The sequence below is a fragment of the Lissotriton helveticus genome, chromosome 6 (assembly GCF_964261635.1).
Source record: "Lissotriton helveticus chromosome 6, aLisHel1.1, whole genome shotgun sequence".
Classification (NCBI taxonomy): domain Eukaryota; kingdom Metazoa; phylum Chordata; class Amphibia; order Caudata; family Salamandridae; genus Lissotriton; species Lissotriton helveticus.
In genome coordinates, this window is record NC_136067.1 from 151,116,017 (window position 1) to 151,136,117 (window position 20,101).

The 20,101-nt window shown below is 46.6% G+C and overlaps 1 protein-coding gene across 2 annotated transcripts in view; it reads left to right on the forward strand.

Annotated features, from left to right (window-relative positions):
* The window catches only part of TOGARAM2 (TOG array regulator of axonemal microtubules 2), a 315,487-nt gene that overhangs the window by 172,593 nt on the left and 122,793 nt on the right, over nucleotides 1-20,101 (forward strand). For both annotated transcript variants that reach the window (XM_078647517.1, XM_078647518.1), the window contains 2 exons: nucleotides 2,724-2,865; nucleotides 9,203-9,308. In XM_078647517.1, coding sequence (XP_078503643.1) covers nucleotides 2,724-2,865; nucleotides 9,203-9,308 — 248 coding nt within the window. The remainder of the gene's footprint in view (nucleotides 1-2,723; nucleotides 2,866-9,202; nucleotides 9,309-20,101) is intronic.

A 20,101-nucleotide genomic window follows, 5' to 3' on the forward strand; every position in this document is an offset into this window, starting at 1 on the left:
GTCCATAATCTGCAAATTTTAGAAAACTAAATTGTGTACAGCTCATACAGATCAAAGGTATCACTATCGCTGCACGCAGAGTGCAACACCAAACCAAAAACTTTACAGAACGTAACTGGTCAACGTTCAGGTGCTGATTCTTGTAGTGAGATGTTTAAAAGGTAACGATTTCACTTTTTGTCTGCAGGAAGAAACACACAGGTTACATTACATACTTAAAAGTAATACAAACAGACGGAGCAAATATTTCCTTTTATGTTTCACTCCTCATTATAAAGTCGTAAATAAATCCTTGAACTATTTAATGAACATTCATGTTTGTGGTCTAAAACCAGCGGTTGTTAAGAGGGCAGAGTTTAGAAGAGGCCGAAATATATTAGAGGTCTTGTTAAAAACGTCTATTTTGTATTGTAAGGCGCCTCCTTGTGGCAACACACGTAAAATACATCATTGACCGATTCACAAAGAAATGCTATAAACTATGGCTAGAGACTTTTGATCCTACTTGGCAGCAGTTCAGCGCATTTCATGAATTCACAAACTTTACCCAGTTTAAGCCTGGAATGTTGCACCCGTCACAGCTTTGCAGGCGTAACCTTGATAAAGGCACGTCACAGACTCTCTTTCGTTTTTTGCATTTGAATATCCCAATGCATAAAAATTGTCCCTGTTGAATGAAGTCCAGCTCCTCCGTGAAATAGCATTTTTTTTGTAAAACTATTTCTTTTTTCTTGTTTGCTACATCCTTCGACGTCTGGGAGTGTTCCGTTCTGCTTCCCACTCTGTCCATTTCCTGGATGGGAAAGTGTCAGAGAAGTGTTTGTGAATGATCACACACTCAGATGGAGGCTCATCTTACTTGAATCTCCCTGTCTTTACTCCTTTTGTGAGATGTAGCCCTGTGTAAAATCACTTGGTTGCATGGACTAGTATGGAGAAGTAAATGGATTTATGACTTCAAGGTCACCTTATGTGAATTTCTCTGCAGTTTTAATTCCAGCCATTTGTGCTGTAAGACAAGTCTTAATGACATTGTGAGACAGGTGCATTTCAGTGGCAACTTCCCTGCTAAGGTGGATAAGCATCACCCCACTGCTTCGCAGCAGTGAATTAAAGGAAACATAAAATGATAATAACTCGCGTTATTATCATTTTATGTTTCCTTCTATTGCATCTTTGCGTTTGGGGCGGGGCTGCTCCGACTACAGAGGAGCAGGCGAGGAGTCGTTTGCCCAATGCTAAGTGCACATGACTGTCTGGCCGGCCAAACATTCATGTGCATTTGCATCTTCTTCATGCAGCCTGCATTACATTCTGCGTGGAGAACATGCACAGGCCCCCATTCCATGGCTGGGCGCCGATCCACGGTGCTCAAATCAATCACAATGCTGCATTGCAGTGTTGTGATTGGCTATTGGGAGGCTGGGAGCCGGGTTCTTCCTGCATCCTGCTGCGGGATCGAAGTCAGGAAGAAGAGGACATAGTAGAGGCGGCGGCTGGCCCTCAAAGGTAAGTGTTTTTTGGGGGTCTTTTAAAAATCTTTTTTCGTCCCCCCACTCCCTTCCCAACCCCTGTCCGGTATTAGCTGCTACTGACCATTATGCTCCATGCTGTTCAGCAGAGCTTGTTCAAACAATCAATCAGGGGTTTATAAAGCGCGCTACTCACCCGTGAGGGTCTCAAGGCGCAGGTTCTTAGTGGAAAAAGAAGAATCCAGAGGCCTGATAGTGTGAAGACAGGGGGATCCTGAAGTTGAAGGCCAGGTTTAATATGTCATAGGGATGTATTAACCAACAATAGAATCCTATTATTACAAAACGTGTGTTTATCTAAGCTTATTTTTGCGGAGTACAGCCTTGTAAGTGCTTATTTTAGAAACTATTTTACTTCGGAGGTTGATAGGACAGTTTTTATAAAATTATATTTCTGCTCTTCTGTGTAAAACAACATTTTTCTTTCATTGCTGCATAATTTGCTTTCCATTCTCAATGTCTGCTTGATGTATTGTTATCAATTATTTAATACATAAACAAAGTGGACTTTGGCTCCATCCAGATGAATATTACCCTCTCAACCCATGCAACTGGCTATTAAGTGTATCATTCCACCTTCCAGGAAGTGCTTCAATTGGAATGCATGAGAGATTATTTTACATCTGAAAATCACATTCAATAATGCCGCTATTTGCCACATTCAATTCTTTGACTCATATATGCATGCAATACAGAAAGCAGTCTTTTTTCCTGCTTTTTTCAAAGTTTTGGCCAAGCCAATAGTGAAGGCTTTTACATAACAAATAGCATTTGTGTATGCAGTGCATGTAAACAGCATTTGTGAATGCCTATTTTACATGTGTTAACACATTAGGCCAGACCTGATTGCTTTGCCAGTGCTTATTTAAACTGCAGCCTGATGTCCCATGACCTTGAACATCGCCTTTCGTAATTATCTTATAAAGGGATGTAAGTAGAGGTATGTCTAATAAAGTGCAACCCCTACATAAGTTACCATAGTAGGCTTACCTCCGAAATCAGAGCAGCAAGGAAAGACCAGTTGGGAAGGGATAGGCCATTAGGCGGGGCAAGCACTCAGATAGTGCTAGTGGTAAGTCCTACAGTAAGTAAACATAGAACATCTGATTCAAGAGTTCATGTGCAAAACGTCTGTGTTTTTAATTTTTACAGCATTTATGTGACATTTATTTGTTTTCACTCTCCATACAGCTCATTCCCTGCCAGCTAATTCCCTGACTTCTCGAGAGTCTGATGCTGATTTGGACAATCCAGAATCCATCGAGATCAGGCCTTTTTCTCACCCAGAACAGGGGCTGATCGATGCCTTGAAGTGTCTTCATCACAAGGACTGGTGAGCGAAAGTAAAACACTATATTCCCCTGGCAGGTATTGCCTCCCAACACAGAGGCCATTGAAATAGATTTGTCCATTTTATTCATAGTGGAACAGAGGTAAAATTCCCTCATATGGCTTGTTAAAGTGAATTTGTATCTACATTTCTTTTGAGGCAGATTAAAGTGTAGCTATTTGTAAGAGTACATATTATATATCTGCTCTTCTCCATTTACTCTCACCCCCATGCGCTTAGTAATCGAACATCAAAGTTGAGCGTCCCTGATCGCGCTCCAGGCTCGCCCCCTCCGGTTGTGAAAAACTATTGCAGGAGGGGCTTGAGTGGAGAGGGTGGTTAGGACCTCATTCATGATTGCGCCAAGTTGAAGCGACCTCTGGACTTCCTTCTGTATCACTCGTCTAGCCACGCCCTATCTTCTAAGTTTACACGTAATAAAAATTACAAAAGGATATTTGAGAAAAATATACCATGGATCTGTGATTTTATAACATTGCAGCACAGTTCAAATCTTTTACCTGTTATGCATATATGTCTTGCTAATGGGTTTTGTTCTTGCTGAGCCCAGTGCAAAACAGCATAACAAGTTCATGTTCTATGCAATACAAAATCACATAAAGTGTTGGATAAGATTTGGCACCTTCAACTTCATCCAAGGCATTGACTCATTTACTGTGAATGGGAATGTTCTCCTTTACCAGGGCAACACTTTCTGTGTTGTTGAAGAAAGGCTGGTCCACAACACAAAACATAGGCATTCCTGGCTTGAACTCAAGCTGCTTCATTATAATAAGGGACCTGTTTAACGAAGAAGAAATTAAAGACTTTGCTGACCTCAGGTCTGAATTCATGCTTTCAGAGAATGCAAAGGTTCTATTAATGGCAAGTTTGGCTTTGGGGGATGCCACCACAGTTAAGAGAGGCAGCCGCCGACATATCACGTCCTTCGAGAAGTGGGTGCTTTTGAAGGACGACGAAAAGTGTTTAATATCCGAGATATTCTAGGCCATTTTTTGGAGAGAGCCCCAATGAAACAGCGTAGGTGAGAGAAAGTTGGGATGAAACTTCACAGATATGAAATGAGCTGATTCATATTTGAAAATACAACACGTCACATGTATCATTGTTAAAGGAAGCAGCAGTGAAACTGGTTACTAACCGATACCACACCCTCGGTAAAGCTTCATGACAGGGACAACAAGCGAGTAGCCGCCCTGTTGAAGAGGATGCACCGGGGAGGGCCCGTGGACACGTTTATCATAGGAATACCCATGCAGCTGGTTACTGGTGCAAAATCATAAATGCCATTGACGTCATTTTCAAAATAGAAATCCCCAGATTTGTATTATACATACTACTACCATACACAGGCATCTGTAAAACTGCAGAGGGATAAGCAATAGTTACTGCATTATTGGCAGCAAAACACGTTTTGGAGAAAAGGAAGGTACCAGTGTTTCATGACTGATTACAAAACAATATGGCTTTATTTAAGCTTGGAACAGATAACACTTTCAATTTCTAATGACACTGTATTTTGAAACAACATGGGACCCTTTCTTTAAGTTTTTGGTGGCATCATTTAGAGAACTTATATGTTTGAGGTACCTAAAGAGTATTAGCCAACAAAACTCCCAACAACCACAAATGAGCAACCGCCATGTAGTGCCCACTGGAACACTGGAGTCTAGAGGCACATGGACTGCCAGAGCTACAGGATGGGTCCTCAGGTTGCGAGAGAGATGGGAATGAGGATGTTGTGGTGAAGATTGATCGGGTCCTTCTTGAGTTTTGTACTTGTCGCTTTAGTTTTCCTTTTTTCCCTCTGGCCTTCGGGTTGTATGCTGTTAGAAATGGGGGTCTCTAGTTGGCAGAGGTAGGTACCTTTGTCCAAATATGGACCCTTGCTTCTAGTCAGGGTGAGGGGGAAACACACTTTAGATAACCCCTGCTCACCCCCTCGGTAGCTTGGCACGAGCAGACAGGCTTATCCCAACGGCAATGTGTAAAGTATTTGTACCAACACTCACAGTAACGCAGTGAAAACACCACAAAAGGACACCACACCAGTAAAGTAAAATAAAGTATCATTATCTAAACTAAACAAGACCAAAACAACAAAAATCCAACATGCACAGTAAAAAATATGATTTTCAAAAGTTTTCAAGAACTTGTACCATAGAAAACTATGGATGCGTGACTTTTCACAAAAGTACCTGAGATGCGTCAAAGTTCCAAAAGCCAACCAGCCCCGGAAAACAAAGAGATGTGACACTCCTGAGATCTTGGGGAGGCGATGCAACAGTTCTGAGACACGCAGAGGACGAGTTGCATCGAATCCGGTCTGTATGGGGAGTGGTGCGTCGATTCTTAGTGACGGTTCTCCGATGATGCTTCGGGAAAGCGGGCCGCACAGGTACGATGCGTGGAAATCCGGGATGCGGCGGCGATCGATGTGGGGGCGTTGAGCCACGCTATGTTGGTCCTCTTCAGCCGCGATCCCTTGATGCAGCGATTCTTGCAGTGGCGACAGGCGCTGAATGGAAATTCTTCTTGTGCCGTGGAGATGCGTCAAGAAAACAGCTGCAAGAAGAGCGATGCATCAATTTTAGCAGTTCTTCACGTTTCTTCTTTCTTCCAGCTCCCAAACAGCAGCAACAACTCCAAAGGCCCAAAACTGGCACAGGCACCTCTTGGCAGGCTAGGACTCACAGCAACAGAGTTCAGGGGAGCTGGTGGTGAAGTCTTTGTGTCCCTGAGACTTCAGAATAGGAGGCCAGCACACTTCAGGCCCTTGGAGATCTCCTTCAAGCAGGGGACACAGCACACAGCAACGTCCTTCTCCTTTCCTTGCCAGAACAGCAAGGGCAGTACTTCTCCTCAGTCTCTCCAGCTCTTCTCCTTGGCAAAGGTTCCTCTTGAATTCTAGGAATGATCTAAAGTTCAGGGATTTTAGGTATAATACGTGTACCCCAATATGTCTCTGTTCTCTTTGTGCAAGGGGCTCTGAGCTCAGTTCAAACTAGTTCTGGGGCACTCTGCAAGTGCACAACAACATCCATTGTCGGTGTGAGCCTTGGCCCCAGGCACACCACAGGGGGAGGAGCCAGCATTGTGGAAGGCAGGCACAGCCCTATTCAGGTACAGGTGCTACTCCTCCCACCACTCCAAATGCAGGTCACGCCTATTCAGCCTAGCGCTGACTCATCCAGACTCCTGGAGCTACTGTACCTCCCCACCCCCTGTCACTCCAAAGCCAGACAGTCAATCCACAAACAGGCAGAGGCACACAGGAAGGTTGAACAAGAAAATAGCCTCTTTCTAAAAGTGGAGTTTTCAAACACACAATTGAAAAACCATCTTTACTAAAATATGTGATATTAAATCCTGAGTTCAGAGATGCTAAACTCCATCGTTCTAACTTATCCCTAAGGGAAGATATGCTTGTAAAATGTTACAAAGCATTCCCCATTCTGTCCTATGGGCAAGATAGCCTTTCAATAGTGAAAACGAAATTGGTAGTATTTCACTATCAGGACACCAGTACATGGCCTACCTTTTACATACAGCGCACCATGCAGGTCAAGGCATAGAGGAGGAGACCCTGAGTGGTCAGACCAAGACGTGTTTTGTCAAGTGGGTCGAGAAGGGACAGAAGCGGGGAAGTCATGAGATCATTGACACAGAGGGCGCACAGGGCTCTCACCTACGGTGGTCTAAGTGAGAATGAAACCAGACCATCACAAAACAACATTATGGGAGCAGAGTGTCTTCCCTATGTTCGTTTCCGCAGCAAAAATGTGATGCATTATAACAGTTACATTTGCTGCTTTAAAACACATGGGGCTTATTTAAAAGCCCCTTGCACCGCCAGTCTGTCACTTTTTCCCATATTAAAAGTGCTGCACTGATATTTTGAAGTATTACTGATCCTCCCAACTCCTGGTCATTAACGAATGGGTATTTGATAATTATCAAGCCCCTACGTATAGAGTGGCTAGGGCATCCATGGGGCGGGGTGAAAATGAGGACCTTCTTTACGGAACAACAGGAAACAGATGCAGGCCACACCATAGACAGACAATAGTTGACATATGGAAGGATGCCGGGTTTCTGGGCTGGAAGGGGAAACTTACTGGTCTGAAACAGCTCTGGTGCAGCAAACAACTGTCAGAGGTAGGAGGATTGGAGGGATTCCGAAAATGGAAGCTCATTGGCATAGAACATTTGGGAGATGTCTGGAGGAACCAAGCCTACATAAAATTTGAGGATTTACAGGGGGAGTATAATTTGGCGGAGTCTGAGCACTTCCAGCTTTTGCATCTAGGACATGCCCTGTGCTGCCATCTGTTGGAGGGCGAGCAGATACTCGAGTCCTCACCACTAGAGGATCAGATACTGACTAATGAACAATTCCCCTGACCCGTTGGGCCCCCTAAGGTCGGCATGGGAAGAAGACCCAGGTGAATTCAAGGATGACGATTGGGCGAGGACTCCAAGTACTCTCGGGAAATAGCTATTAGGGTGCAGTTCAGGCTGGCCCAATTTAAAGTACTCCAAAGGACTTTCTACACTATTATGTAAAATAGATAGGGCGGAATCTTCGTTGTGTAGGAGAGGCCGTGGGAGAGATGGGACATTTTTTCATACCCATTGGGACTGTTTTCTGGTGCGGGGCTACTGGGCTAGAGTGACGGCAAAAAACGCCAGGGTTATGGTGATGGAGATCCCTCTTGATGCTAAATGGTTACTCTCCTGGAGATAAAGGGGGAGCAGGATTGGCCCAGGTACACAGAGATTTGGTCGAGACTCGCAGCTGGAGTCGTTAAACGAAATATAGCAAGAGCATGAAGGGCCATTACCACGCCTGTAGAAAGTGACTAGGAGGCAGACCTGGACTGGACCGGTGCAAGTGGTGTACAAGACGAGAGGCTGCCCCAAGAAATGGAAGAACATTTGGGGGCATGGAGGTAATATAGGGGGCAGGGGTGAACAGAGATTGTGGGAGGGACTCCAGGATGGGGGGGGGGGGTTAGTGAGGGCAGAATATGTAGGTAGTAATAGTGCAGTTACTGTAAGATTGGAACTTGCAGAAGAGTGTTTTTGAACTATCAATGCTCGCTGTGCATGAATTGCAAATTAAGCATGTTACCACCACACAATGTGAGAAGCCTGAGTTTTTGGTTTTCAACAAAAAAAATCTTTTTTAAATTGACGCACTGGCAGCTCAAGGGGCTTGTCCTGCCCCAAGATGTGCTGGTCCTTTAGCAACATGCAAAACTAAATTCCTCCAATTCAGCTTTAATGAATCCAGGATTTACTCTTAAATAATAGAAAGCTTAAAAGCAGTTTTGCTCTAAACACAGCATTTTCAATCAAAGAGAAAAGTCTCTGGAAGGTAGCCCAAAAAACAATACAAACTATCCTTAACAATATACGTAGATACCAAAAATCCCCTTATAATAGATGGAGAAATGGCCGTGAACTGTGGTCTGTCCCGCTGACAACACCCTAGCTCTCACTACATTGTGGGTCCATGTGTCTTTCACATGCCGTATTTCAGCATATGGTTGTACGCCATATCTGTGTCACACTTGCCAGGCTACACCTATTTAGCCCCTCAAAATCAAAAACGTAACCCTGATGTACACCTGATTGCTCTCTCTAAATCAGATTCCTGACCGTGATATTTTATAGAATCCACTATATTATTCCGCACTGTGTTGGGGTACCAGGGTACCAGGGTTGCCAATATTATCATCCCGAGGATTTAAGGTCTTGCAGAATTTTGTTCAATATGATATGATGCGGACTCCTCTAACATGCCTGTTTGGGGTGATCAAAAGTTAAGTCATTTTTAAGAACCAGATCCACATGTTGTCTTCTGTGCAGTAAGTGTTTGTTGGCCCTGCTCCGTCTCTCCCCTGAAGTGACATTAGTCTTCGGATTGTTATGAGAATTGAATTTAGTTAATATGGATATTCTTGAAAAGAATTCTGACCAATAGATAGACTTCCAAATAAATCTATAATAGGGAGTTCCTTGTGTATACTAAAGATACATTTGTAAATATCAATGCTGGAGGTGTCTGTTACCACGTGCGGGCTGAAGAAGCAATGACTGGGAAGATGTGTGTGTTACTCTGTAGTGCCTCAAATACTCCCTATGGATAAATGGACGGAAAAGCTGATTCTGCCTCCAGTGATAGAAGAGGGACAGGATAGCTTTATGTAGAGGGTCATCAGGAGCACAGAACATGAGGATATATTAGCCATGTGAACAGCTATTTCATGTGATTCTCATGCTTTACTCTTTCTTCTCTTCTTCGGTGTTGAAGGGAGCAGAAGGAGAAAGGGCTCCGCAGCGTGAGGTGCCTGGCTTCCTGCCATTCACACGTCCTCTTCTCCAGGCTCCATGATGTTACTTTGGCAGTCACAAAGGAGGTAATGTATGGTTTTTGCATCATCATCACTATTCAGACCCAGTGGATTTCTGCGAAGATTGTATTATGTGTGTGAGTGTCTGTGTGTGTGCGCGTGTGTGTGCTTGTGTGTACGTGTGTGTACTTCTGACTAGGTAGGCCTATGTAAAACCTTTACCTACTTTGGGAACAGTCGTGTCTCCTTTTCATTAAAATTTGCAGATAACTTTTCTTCAGAAGGGATTCTGTGTACATCTTTTTGATAGAGAATAGACAGAGAGAGGCAAGGTGTCTCTCTGGGGCGCTAACAATCAGTGACTAGTGGTCAGTTAATTATCCTTGACTATCTGGGAAGACATGGGCTAGTTTAACTAAAGAGTGGGTGTGAAGGGTGAGTCTAAATACAGTTATCACAGTGACAATAAAGTATAACTACTCAGCCAAGTTTTTGTGTTCATACACACTTTTGTGAACACAGAAAGTTGCTATCTCGTGTATCTTAAATATAGTTCTAATATAAACATTTAAAAGTAATAGAAAACGCTATTCCTAACACAGTGCCCCACTGTATAATAAAGTATTATAAAAATTAACCAATCAGGCCACAATGTGAAAGGTAATCTCGTTTGGGTACATTCTAGCAGTGCTAACATGTTAGATGCTGTAAAGTAATTAAACGAGCTAAGTGTCCACGGCTACCTAATGTTCGTAAAGCTTTAAAAGTTGTGAGGATGAGTGACAATGACATGGTACCGATGCAATGCAGTAGTGATGCAGATGCAACAGGATTCACAAAAAACTACTGTCTGCAAAGCATGAAACAAACATTAAAATCAAAATGGAGGTTCTTCCCACACTGCCTGGCTGATTTGTATCTTTGATTTCAAGTAAGGTTTCAAAAATTACATACATTCAAAACAACATAAAGCAGAACGATACACGGTAGCAAATACAATGTCACAAGTACACACGAGAAAAGGGACATGTCTCGGAGTTTGTGTGTTGACCTTGCTCTCTCGAATGAAGTACGTCAGCCCTGGTGTGTTGCGGACACAAACGGCAACATCTTAGAAGCACATATGGCTCACAATTGACCACAGCTAGCAAGCACCATGCATGGCAAAGGAACAACAAAGAAAAATGCTAGAAATAAAACAAGATGGCGCAGAGGGATGTACTAGCTCAGCAGAGGCTCCACCGTCTCATGGATGCACTTTCATCATGTTATCTGTGCTTATCAGCACAACAGTGCAGGCAAGCAGAGCTTCACCAGTACCACACAACTAACTGTAACCATGTGTTAGTGAGGAACACACTGGTTCTACACTCTAGAATACACCTTCAAAGAGTGAGAAAGACAGAGAAAAGAAGAGAGTAGGTGTGTGTGAAAGAAAAAGAAAGGGCCAATGTTTAAGAGAGAGAAAAAAAGAGAAGGGGTAGAGAGAAGGGGAACTAAGGGAAAGAAAGATGGAGTGGGTGAGAGAGAGTATGAGGATGATGATGAAATAGAGAAACAGAGCGAGTGAGCAAGAGGGAAGAGCAGGAAGGAAAGGAAAATGGTAAATGATTTGTAGTCAAACCGAAGCCTAGTGAGCCTCACCACTCCATTTGCCTGATAGTCGACGTAAAGTTATATTAACTCCTTAAAAAAGAGTACATTCTTCCTGCAACCTCTTTAAGTGAGGGCACACTTCTGTTACCATGTGCTGATGTGTTTCAGTTACACACTTATTACTACTTACTATTGCTCTTCAGACACATGTGCCCACCACTCATACTCAAGGCACTTATAAGCCCTCCTAATATCCCTAATTTCCCTTACAAACTAATGGGGTAACCCAAAAACAGCCAGAGGGCCTGGGTGCAATATGATACAGAAAACAATTGGTCCTATTGGCAAGGATCTGAAACAACACTCAATATTGTATTTACATCAACCGCAATTGATATGTAAGCGAAAGAAAGGAAAAACACTGTACAATGAAGATGACTCGATTCTTTATATTTCTTTTTCCTCTTCTTTAACATCACTTGAGCACTCCTACGAGCACTTTCACTCATGTACTTAAAGGGGCAACCTAAAAGCATTGATTGTATGCAAATGCATTTTTTGTTAAAATAAATATAAAGAATCGAGTCATCTTCATTGTAAGGTGTCTAATTGTCTCTCCCCCTCTCTCTCTTGTATACCAACTGTGGTTGATGTGAATTCAATATCGAGTATTGTTTATCCTTGCCTATAGGACCAATTGTTTTCTGTATCTCCTAATTTGCCAGGCACCTGGTACCACTGCACCTGGTACCAGTTAGAGAAATAGAAAAGAGGAACCAGCAGGACAGAGCCTTTCTAGCTTGTCATTCAGGCTTGGGAAGACGACAGATAAGTCTGATCTTAGACGAGGGAAGGGCAGGAGAAAACTTGAGAATGGTAGTTGAAAACCATGAGACGGGTAACCCGTGGTGTGATTGGTCCTCCAATGATAGTTGGCCAGGAGCCCTGTTGGACCTGGCCCTTTTGGCAGGTTCACCCCGAAACTTTTTGCTTTTTCCTAGCCTGTTTCTAGAACCTGGTGTTGGTGATTTTAGGCCTTTGCGCACTTTTTCACTGTGGTACAGTGTAAAGTGCGTGTGCTCTCTGTGTATGTGTGGTGAGTGACCTGCCCTCCAATAGGAATGAATGGGGAATATGTATGCCCATGGTAGTTCCTGATGTGTGGGGAGTGCAGGGTCGTGTTTGATATGTGCGAACTCGTGAGATTGAATGCTGCGTAATGGTGTATGCGGCATGGTTGTGTCTAGTCTAGAAGTGCCACTTTGAGAAGTTGCCATATTTGTGTAATTTGTGCCTGGCGTGTGATTGGCTGGTGAGCCTGGCCCAGAGTGCCTGGGCCTGCTTGTGGATTGACTGTCTGGTTTGAGGGTGACAGGGGCTGCAGAGCCCCAGGAGGTTGTCTGAGTCAGCCCGTGGATGAAAGGCAGCATCTGCTGCCAGGGAAGTGGGAGGAGATAGCACCTGATAGTGAATGAGGCTGTGCCTGCCTGCCACAATGCTGGCTCCACCTCCCCGCTGGGCGACTGTCACCTCTGTCCCTGATACTGAAAGGACTTCCCTATAACCAGTTCTAGCTGGTTCTCACACTGCCTGCACAAAGACTTCAAAGACTTTTCTGTGTATAAGAAGGGGCTGTGTCCCCTTCCAAAATGTTCTTGTTTCTGACTTGAATCTACCAGTGGCGGGCGCTGCCCAGCTCCTGGATGCCTGGAGGACTTCTGGGGGACCCCTCTGCCTTGCCTGGGCTGAGGGGGGACTTGGCTTTGCCCTGGATTCCTGCTGTTTTCCTGGACTCTGGAGACCATTTTACTGGGTCCCCTTTGCTTCACCTTCCTGAAGGACTTTGTGGAAGACTTTTGGGGCACTAGCGCCTGAGGAGCGCTTTAATTGTACTTTTTGCTGGACTAGTGACCTTTGGTTGCCTTTTAGCGCTAGGAGCGCTTCATCTTTCGGTTGTAGCGCTTGGAAGCGCTTGACTTGCTATTTTAGCGCATGGAGCGCTTTAAATTTCCTTTAGCGCTTGGGGAGCGCTTTAGTTGTTGAAGCCGGTGCCCACCCGGCATTTGCCCCGTGGCCATGCCGCTAGTCTTAACTTTCTAAATTCACCTCGAGGGAGCCCACCCCTCGGTGAAGTGATTCCCCGCCTGCCTGAGCGGGGCAGCTGCGCTGCCCGCAGCGACCCGGAAGTGGTTGGCCGGCCGGCCAATCCTGGCGCGACCGGCCGGAAGTCCCGCCCCGCAGCCCGGGGGAAGAAGAAGCATGTGCCGGTGAACAGGGCTCCCGTGTGCCGAGGGAGCCCTGCAGCGAGAGAGGAGACAAGCTGCCTCGGAGCCACGAAGGCTCCACCTCGAGTCCCGGTCCCGAGATGGGGGACCGGGTGAACGGCGACGCGGGCGCTTTTGTGAAGGCGGGGCTTCCATGAGGAGGGAGAGCCCCGCCATGCGCTACCGCCGCTGGCAGAAGAGGCAGTGTGGCGATGTCCCAGCGAGGCTCCTGTGAAGGAAGAGGAGCCCCGCCTGCTGCCCCCGAGGAGTCCCGCGATGGGGAGAAGCCCCGCCCAAGGCCCGGTAAGTTAGGGCTGGGCCGGGTAGTGCGAGGGGGCAGTGCTGTTCGGCTACACGAGGGAGCCTGTGGATTGGTTTGGTGCCGGCTTGGAGGCACTGAGTCAGGGCGGCCCCGGATGGTAGCGGGCCGCCCCACCGCGTTGACGAGTCTCTGAGGCTCGTGGGGGCATTTGGCTATGTTTAGCCCACGAAGGGCTCAGGAGGTACTTTCAGAGCCTCAAGGGCTCCATGAGGAGCCGTGCCAGTGCGAAGCCCCAAGATGTTGGTGGGAGACAGGGCGGTCCCGGCTGGCAGTGGACCGCCCCAGCGTTGCACAGAGTCCGTGGCCTTATGGGACACAAGTGTTTTAAGAGCCTGTGTGGCTCCAACGTTTGGGACCTGTGTGGTGTCCAGAGCCTGTGTGGCTCCCAGTTGGCACAGCTTTGATTCTAGGGGCTAGTGACAGCCCCTGTCGCAGTTTTTGTTGATTCCCAGCTGCCCAGCAATTAGTGGGCAGCTGCACCGTTTAGGTCTTGGGATGTTCACAGGTGCCCAGCAAGTAGTGGGCACCTGCACCGTTTAGGCCCCTGACATTGAGACACAGGGCGTCTTATCCCCAACAAGGCCAGTTGGCCTAGGGACTGCCACAGGTGGTGGCTTATGTAGGTTTTGCGCAATTGTATGGTTACTACACCGCTGAATGTGTTTTCTTGCATCATGTGTTATTCCTGCACCTCTAAATGTTTTAGGCATCATGTGTCTTCTTGCGCTGCACCTCTGAATGTTTTTTATTGCATCATGTGCTTTGTTCTGAACACCGCTGAATGTGTAGGTTTATGCATCATGTGTCCCTTTACTACACCGCTGAATGTGTTTTCATGCATCATGTGTAATGTGTTGTGCTTATACCCCTAAATGCTGTGTGATACTTTGGGGGTTGTTCTTTTTAGTATGTATGTATGTATGTATGTATTTATAGTCTTTTATAGCGCGTATATCTGTCACCCCACGGGTATCCTGGCGCTTTGACTGATGAAAATCCTGCTAAAACATCCTACTGGAATTTAGGAATTAAGAAGATACAGTCCTAGGAAAAAGATGTGTTTTTAAGATTTTCTTGAAAGAGGCAAGGTCTTGTGTACTTCTCAATTCCAACGGAAGAGTATTCCATAATCTAGCTGCCATAAAACTGAAAGATCGGCCGCCCAGCCGAGCTCTCAAAACTTTAGGCACCACAGCAAGATGGGCGGAAGCCGAGCGAAGGGATCTAGACGGAGTGTACCAATGAAACATGTTCTGAAGTGGTACTGGACCGTGTCCGTGGAGGGCCTTGAATACAATACATACAGATTTAAAATCGATCCGTTGAAGGATCGGTAGCCAATGAAGGTCCCTTAATGCCTGGGATGAGGAGTCATAGTGGCGGCGAGCAAGCGCCAATTTGGCTGCAAGATTTTGCACCCGTTGTAATTTTCCTATCAAGGTGGCTGGTGCTCCAAGAAATAGAGCATTGCAATAATCCAAACGGCTTACAATAATGCTCCTCACCACTTCTGGCCTACTGTCCTTAGGAAGCATCGGGAGAACCTTTCTCAACATGCGGAGCAGTCCCATGCAAGTGCTTACTGTTTTATTAACCGCTACATCCAGTTGGAGATTGGACCCAAACATCACTCCCAAATTGCGGACCGAGGTGGTAGGCCCAATCGTACTTTGGAAGGAAGGTGGCCAGAAATCCGGTGGAAGAGGTCTAGGGATGCGATCAGTGGTGCAGTGTAAGACTTCAGTCTTAGAGCTGTTAAACTGCAGCGAATTCTGATTCAGCCAGTCCGCAGTTGCGAGCATACAGCGGTGGAAGGTGTCAAGAGTCACTGCTTCCTTGCCCTCAAGTGAGAAGACAAGTTGAGTGTCGTCTGCGTAGTTCGTCACCGCTATGCCAAAGGATCTAATCAGCGCAACTAGGGGCCGCAGGTACAGGTTGAAGAGGATAGGGCTAATGGCCGACCCTTGTGGAACACCTTGCGCCACTTTTTTGATGTTCGATTGAAACTGTGGCAATGCCACTACCTGGTGACGATTTCCAAGGTAAGATGTCAGCCACTGTAGGGCAAGGCCAGTTACCCCTACTTCCTCTAGTCTTTGAATCAGAATTGCGTGACTGACAGTATCGATCGCGGCCGACATGTCGAGCAGCACTAAAAAGGCTGCTCTTCCATGGTCGGCTCGCGTTCTGAGGTCGTCAAGTACAGTCACCAGCGCTGATTCCGTCCCATGGGCCGGTCTAAATCCGAATTGGACTTCATCCCGACAGGACCCAATCTCCAGATGTTTTGATAGATGTTTTGTGACCCATTTTTCCAGAATCTTTATTGGAAACGGGAGCAGGGAGATGGGTCGATAGTTTGCAGGATTAGCCGGGTCCAAGGTGGGCTTTTTGAGTAAAGGGGATACAACGGCAAGTTTCCAGCAGTCTGGTACCCGTGCTGAAGCCAGGGACTGATCGCAGATGGTAGACAACGGAAGGAAGAGTTCATCCCGAAAGATCTTCCAATATTTATGCGGTATTGGATCTAGAGGAGATCCCGACGATACACTATTGGCCAAGGAGCAAAATTCCTCAAAAGTTGGAGAAGGGAAGCAGTCCAACTTAGCACTGCTGGAGGTACCGTCTATGATAGACCCGGCGTGCGTTTCCGTACGGCTCTCAGGATTACCGCCAGGTGTTGTGCCAAGATTGTTCAAAATGGCTGCGATTTTATCCTCAAAGGCCTGTGCCAGTGAGTCGCACAGGGACTGAGATGCGATGATGGTATTTGTCGCACTAACAGGGCATGACAGATCCTTCACGATCTTAAATAAGGTCTGTGATTTATTAGCTGCTGCCCGCAGAGACTCTTCCAGAAACCTGGCCTTCGCACATTTGATCTGTGCTTTATAGATGGACAAGGCCTGTTTGTAAAGGTTCCGGTCTGAGTCCAGGTATTTCTTTCTCCATGTGCGCTCAGCCCGCTTGCATTGGAGTTTTAGTTGAAGCAGCTCCTCGGAAAACCATGGCATCGCTGGTGTAGGCCTATTTCTTAGTTTCCGTAAAGGGGCCAAAGAGTCAAGGGAGGACACAATCCTCTGACTAAGTCTTTCATAACTCCGATCTACGTTTTCCTCTAAAATAAAACCCTCCGAAAGTAAAGAGGGTAAGGGGGACTGGCGCAGGAGTTTAGACCATTGTCTGGTACTTTTAACTCCACCTGAATTCCTATTTCTCCCCTGCTCCATCTTGGGCGTGAGGGAGAAAAGGATTAATGCATGGTCCGTCCAACACTGAGGCAGAATATTTTGAACAATTGCAAACTCTGGGTCGGCAAAGATGAGGTCTAATATATGGCCCTTTTGATGGGTGTGAGTAAGGACCAACTGCTGCAGTAGGATACTCTGACAGGTCTGGGTCAGGTCTGCGAGTGCGGTATCTCCAGAGCCGCCCATCCAAAGATTAAGATCGCCTAACACCATTAGCCTTGAATGCGAGGTGGATAGGTCGAGAATTAACTCAATCAGCCCCGTCACAGCAGATAAAGGGCTAGATGGGGGTCTATAACAAAGTAGACCAGTGAATAGGGCGCCCCCCTGTCCATTTAGAGAGAAGGCAAGTAATTCATAACCGGGAATGGTCTTAATATCAATGAGGGAGAGATTAATAGACTCTCTAAATATAAGTCCTAGTCCACCCCCTCTAGCACCAATTCGAGGGAGGTGCCGGATTTTGTATCCCGAAGGGCAAGCCAAACCCAGCTCTACAGTACAGTCCATGTTCGTCCATGTCTCCGTCATGAGTAGAATATCTAACTCATGTTGTTCGATCGTGAAGGCAATCTCTTCATGATGTGAGCACAGCGACCTAACATTCAAAAGGCCACAGCTAAAGGATTCTGTCTGTGATGTAGCAGGTTTCCTAGACGGGAGACTAATATTAAGGCCTAGTAGTTCGTCACGAGTATAGGTATAAGTATCTTGCGGACGGGATCCAAAGGTACCGGCCCCCGGCACGCCCGTTGCGCAAACGGGCTTACCTCTGGCGCACCTCCGGCGCCCCTACGGCGCACCCGCTGCGCACCGTTGCTGCGCACCTGTTGTGCGGCCATCTTAAATAATCAGCGTGATTATCACGTGGGTCCTGGCAGGGCGAGTGGCTCTCCCTCACCCAAGATGGCGCTCCGTGAGGAGAAAACCTTCTCCCCACTCCAAAATGGCGCTCGAAACCGGCGCGATGCTTGTGCAGTGCCCCCGAATCCCTTCTATCCCACAAGATGTGGGAGTGCAGCAATTATAGTGAGGGTAAGTGCTCCCTAAAATTCCCCCTAAGCGGCGAATACAAATTAAAATACAAAGCGCGATTGCGCGGCGCAAATCAAGATTAGAGTAATATTTTAAAAGTTAGGATGCAGGAGGAGCGTTTTACACACAGCGCTTAAACAAGAAAATCAGAGTCAGCCTGAGAGAGGTAGGAGGTCCTACTTTTATTACCTCCTCCTCCAATGCGTGGGTCCTGGCAGGGCGAGTGGCTCTCCCTCACCCAAGATGGCGCTCCGTGAGGAGAAAACCTTCTCCCCACTCCAAAATGGCGCTCGAAACCGGCGCGATGCTTGTGCAGTGCCCCCGAATCCCTTCTATCCCACAAGATGTGGGAGTGCAGCAATTATAGTGAGGGTAAGTGCTCCCTAAAATTCCCCCTAAGCGGCGAATAAAAATTAAAATACAAAGCGCGATTGCGCGGCGCAAATCAAGATTAGAGTAATATTTTAAAAGTTAGGATGCAGGAGGAGCGTTTTACACGCAGCACTTAAACAAGAAAATCAGAGTACAGGTGGTCCTAGTGAGGTCCTGGTTCCCTACGTGACATTCTCCTAAGGTGGTTAGGGTTGCGTAGGTGGTACCTACCTGTTCCCAGTAGTTACTGGATGTGATCCTTAATTGTTACTTTGTGATACAGTGATTTTATATCCTTTTACTCTAATTTCTGACAGTATTTCTATTTCTAAAAGTGTTGATTCTGACAGTGGCCTATGTGGCCCTGTCTTGTAAATAATCCCTTATGAATATTGCCTGTGCCAGTTGGCACAATGTACATGTGTGATTTCTATCTGATGTGTTTTGACAATACAAAAGTTATTTTAATATAACCTTGTGTGGAGTTCCTTTTGTGGTGTGCCTAGTATGTTGTTGCTGTTGTGTGCTGGCGCAAATGCTTTACACATTGCCTCCGAGTTTAGCCTTACTGCTCGTGCCATGCTACCAAGGGGGTGAGCATGGGTTATCTTGGCGTGTGACTCCATTGCCCTGACTAGAATGGTGGTTTCTGCCTGGATTTGGCGTCAGCCCTAGCCTACCAGAAATAGCCAGTTCTAACATTGGTGGCAGTGGTGGGATTTGGACTTGTGTTTGCGCAGTGCCACAGCGACAGCTGGCTACATTACAAAACTTTGCATTTTTTTCAGATAGTCACATGTTTGGGATTATTGTTGTGGTTTTGTTTTTCCTCAAGAGTGTCATTTTCAGATGGTGTTCCTGCGCTTTATGTTTAGTGGCAGATGAGAGAAAATGACAGGGCGGGACGCCAGTAGAGGGGGAGGTTCCCATAGATAAGGAATCCCTTGCTAGGTCCAGTGTCCAATGCCTATTCCTGTTCCTGTGTGGGTAGATGGAAGAGAGGGAGTGTGGAGGAGAAATGGCTTGCTTGGGAGGGTGGTTATGCCCTGAGTGTAGTGTGTGTGTGTCTGGATTCCCCAGTATGGTAGGATCCAGTGGTGGCAGCTTAAATGTGTCCAGTGTGTGAAGTCCCATTCCCAGTTCCCAGAGTATGGTGCCTGGTGCTCAGTAAGAGGGGTACAGGTTGAGAGTCAGGGGCAGTGAGGAACTGTCTCGCCAGTCTGGAGGGGGAGTGTGTGGATGAGTGCTGTGTTGAACTGGAGGAGTTGGTGTGAGTTTTTTTAAGGAGCTTGCACGTGAGGTGTACCTCTGGTGGTGTGCAGGAGGTCCTGCAGAGGCACTGGATAAGAAGGTGGATTTCTGGCGATGTGCTAGATGTCTTGCAGAGGCATTAGGGAGTGATTCTAAAATTAGTGGCTTGTGTATCTGATGATCCTGTGTAGGTGAAGAGGTTCATGTGTAGCCCAGCTAGGTCCCATTAGGATGGTAGGGGTGTAGGGGCTCACGTCCTGTCTCAGTGGAGGCGGAGTGCGTGTGGGACGGTGTGTCCCACGTTGGCCCGAAACCCTGTCTCAGGGCCTGGAGGGTTTCCTAAAGGAGCGCCAGGTCAGGGGCCTAGGCTGTACTTACAGGTCATTTGAGGAGGATCTTCCTGTGTCTAGAGGACGGGGAGTGTCTGTAACCTGAACTCCGGCGGTCCTGGTGTTGGGTAGTACCGCTCCTAAGTGGAAGGTGCAGAGGGACGGTGTACTTCTGACCCCGGTGCAACCTGAGGGTTTAGATCCTAGGTTGGGAGATTAGGAAGCTTCCAGGTCAAGAGGAATCTCTACCAAAGTGGATCAGCTGAAGAGACTGCGGGGGCTGCCCTTGCTGTGTGTTCTGGGGCCCACCTGCAGTTTGGTGTTTCCACTAAGGTAGAGGAAAGGGGATTTTGCTGTGTGCTGTGTCCCCCCACCTGCTTGAAGAGGGACTGTGCTGTGTGCTTTGTACCTTAGAAGTGAAATAGTTTCCAGGTGGTAG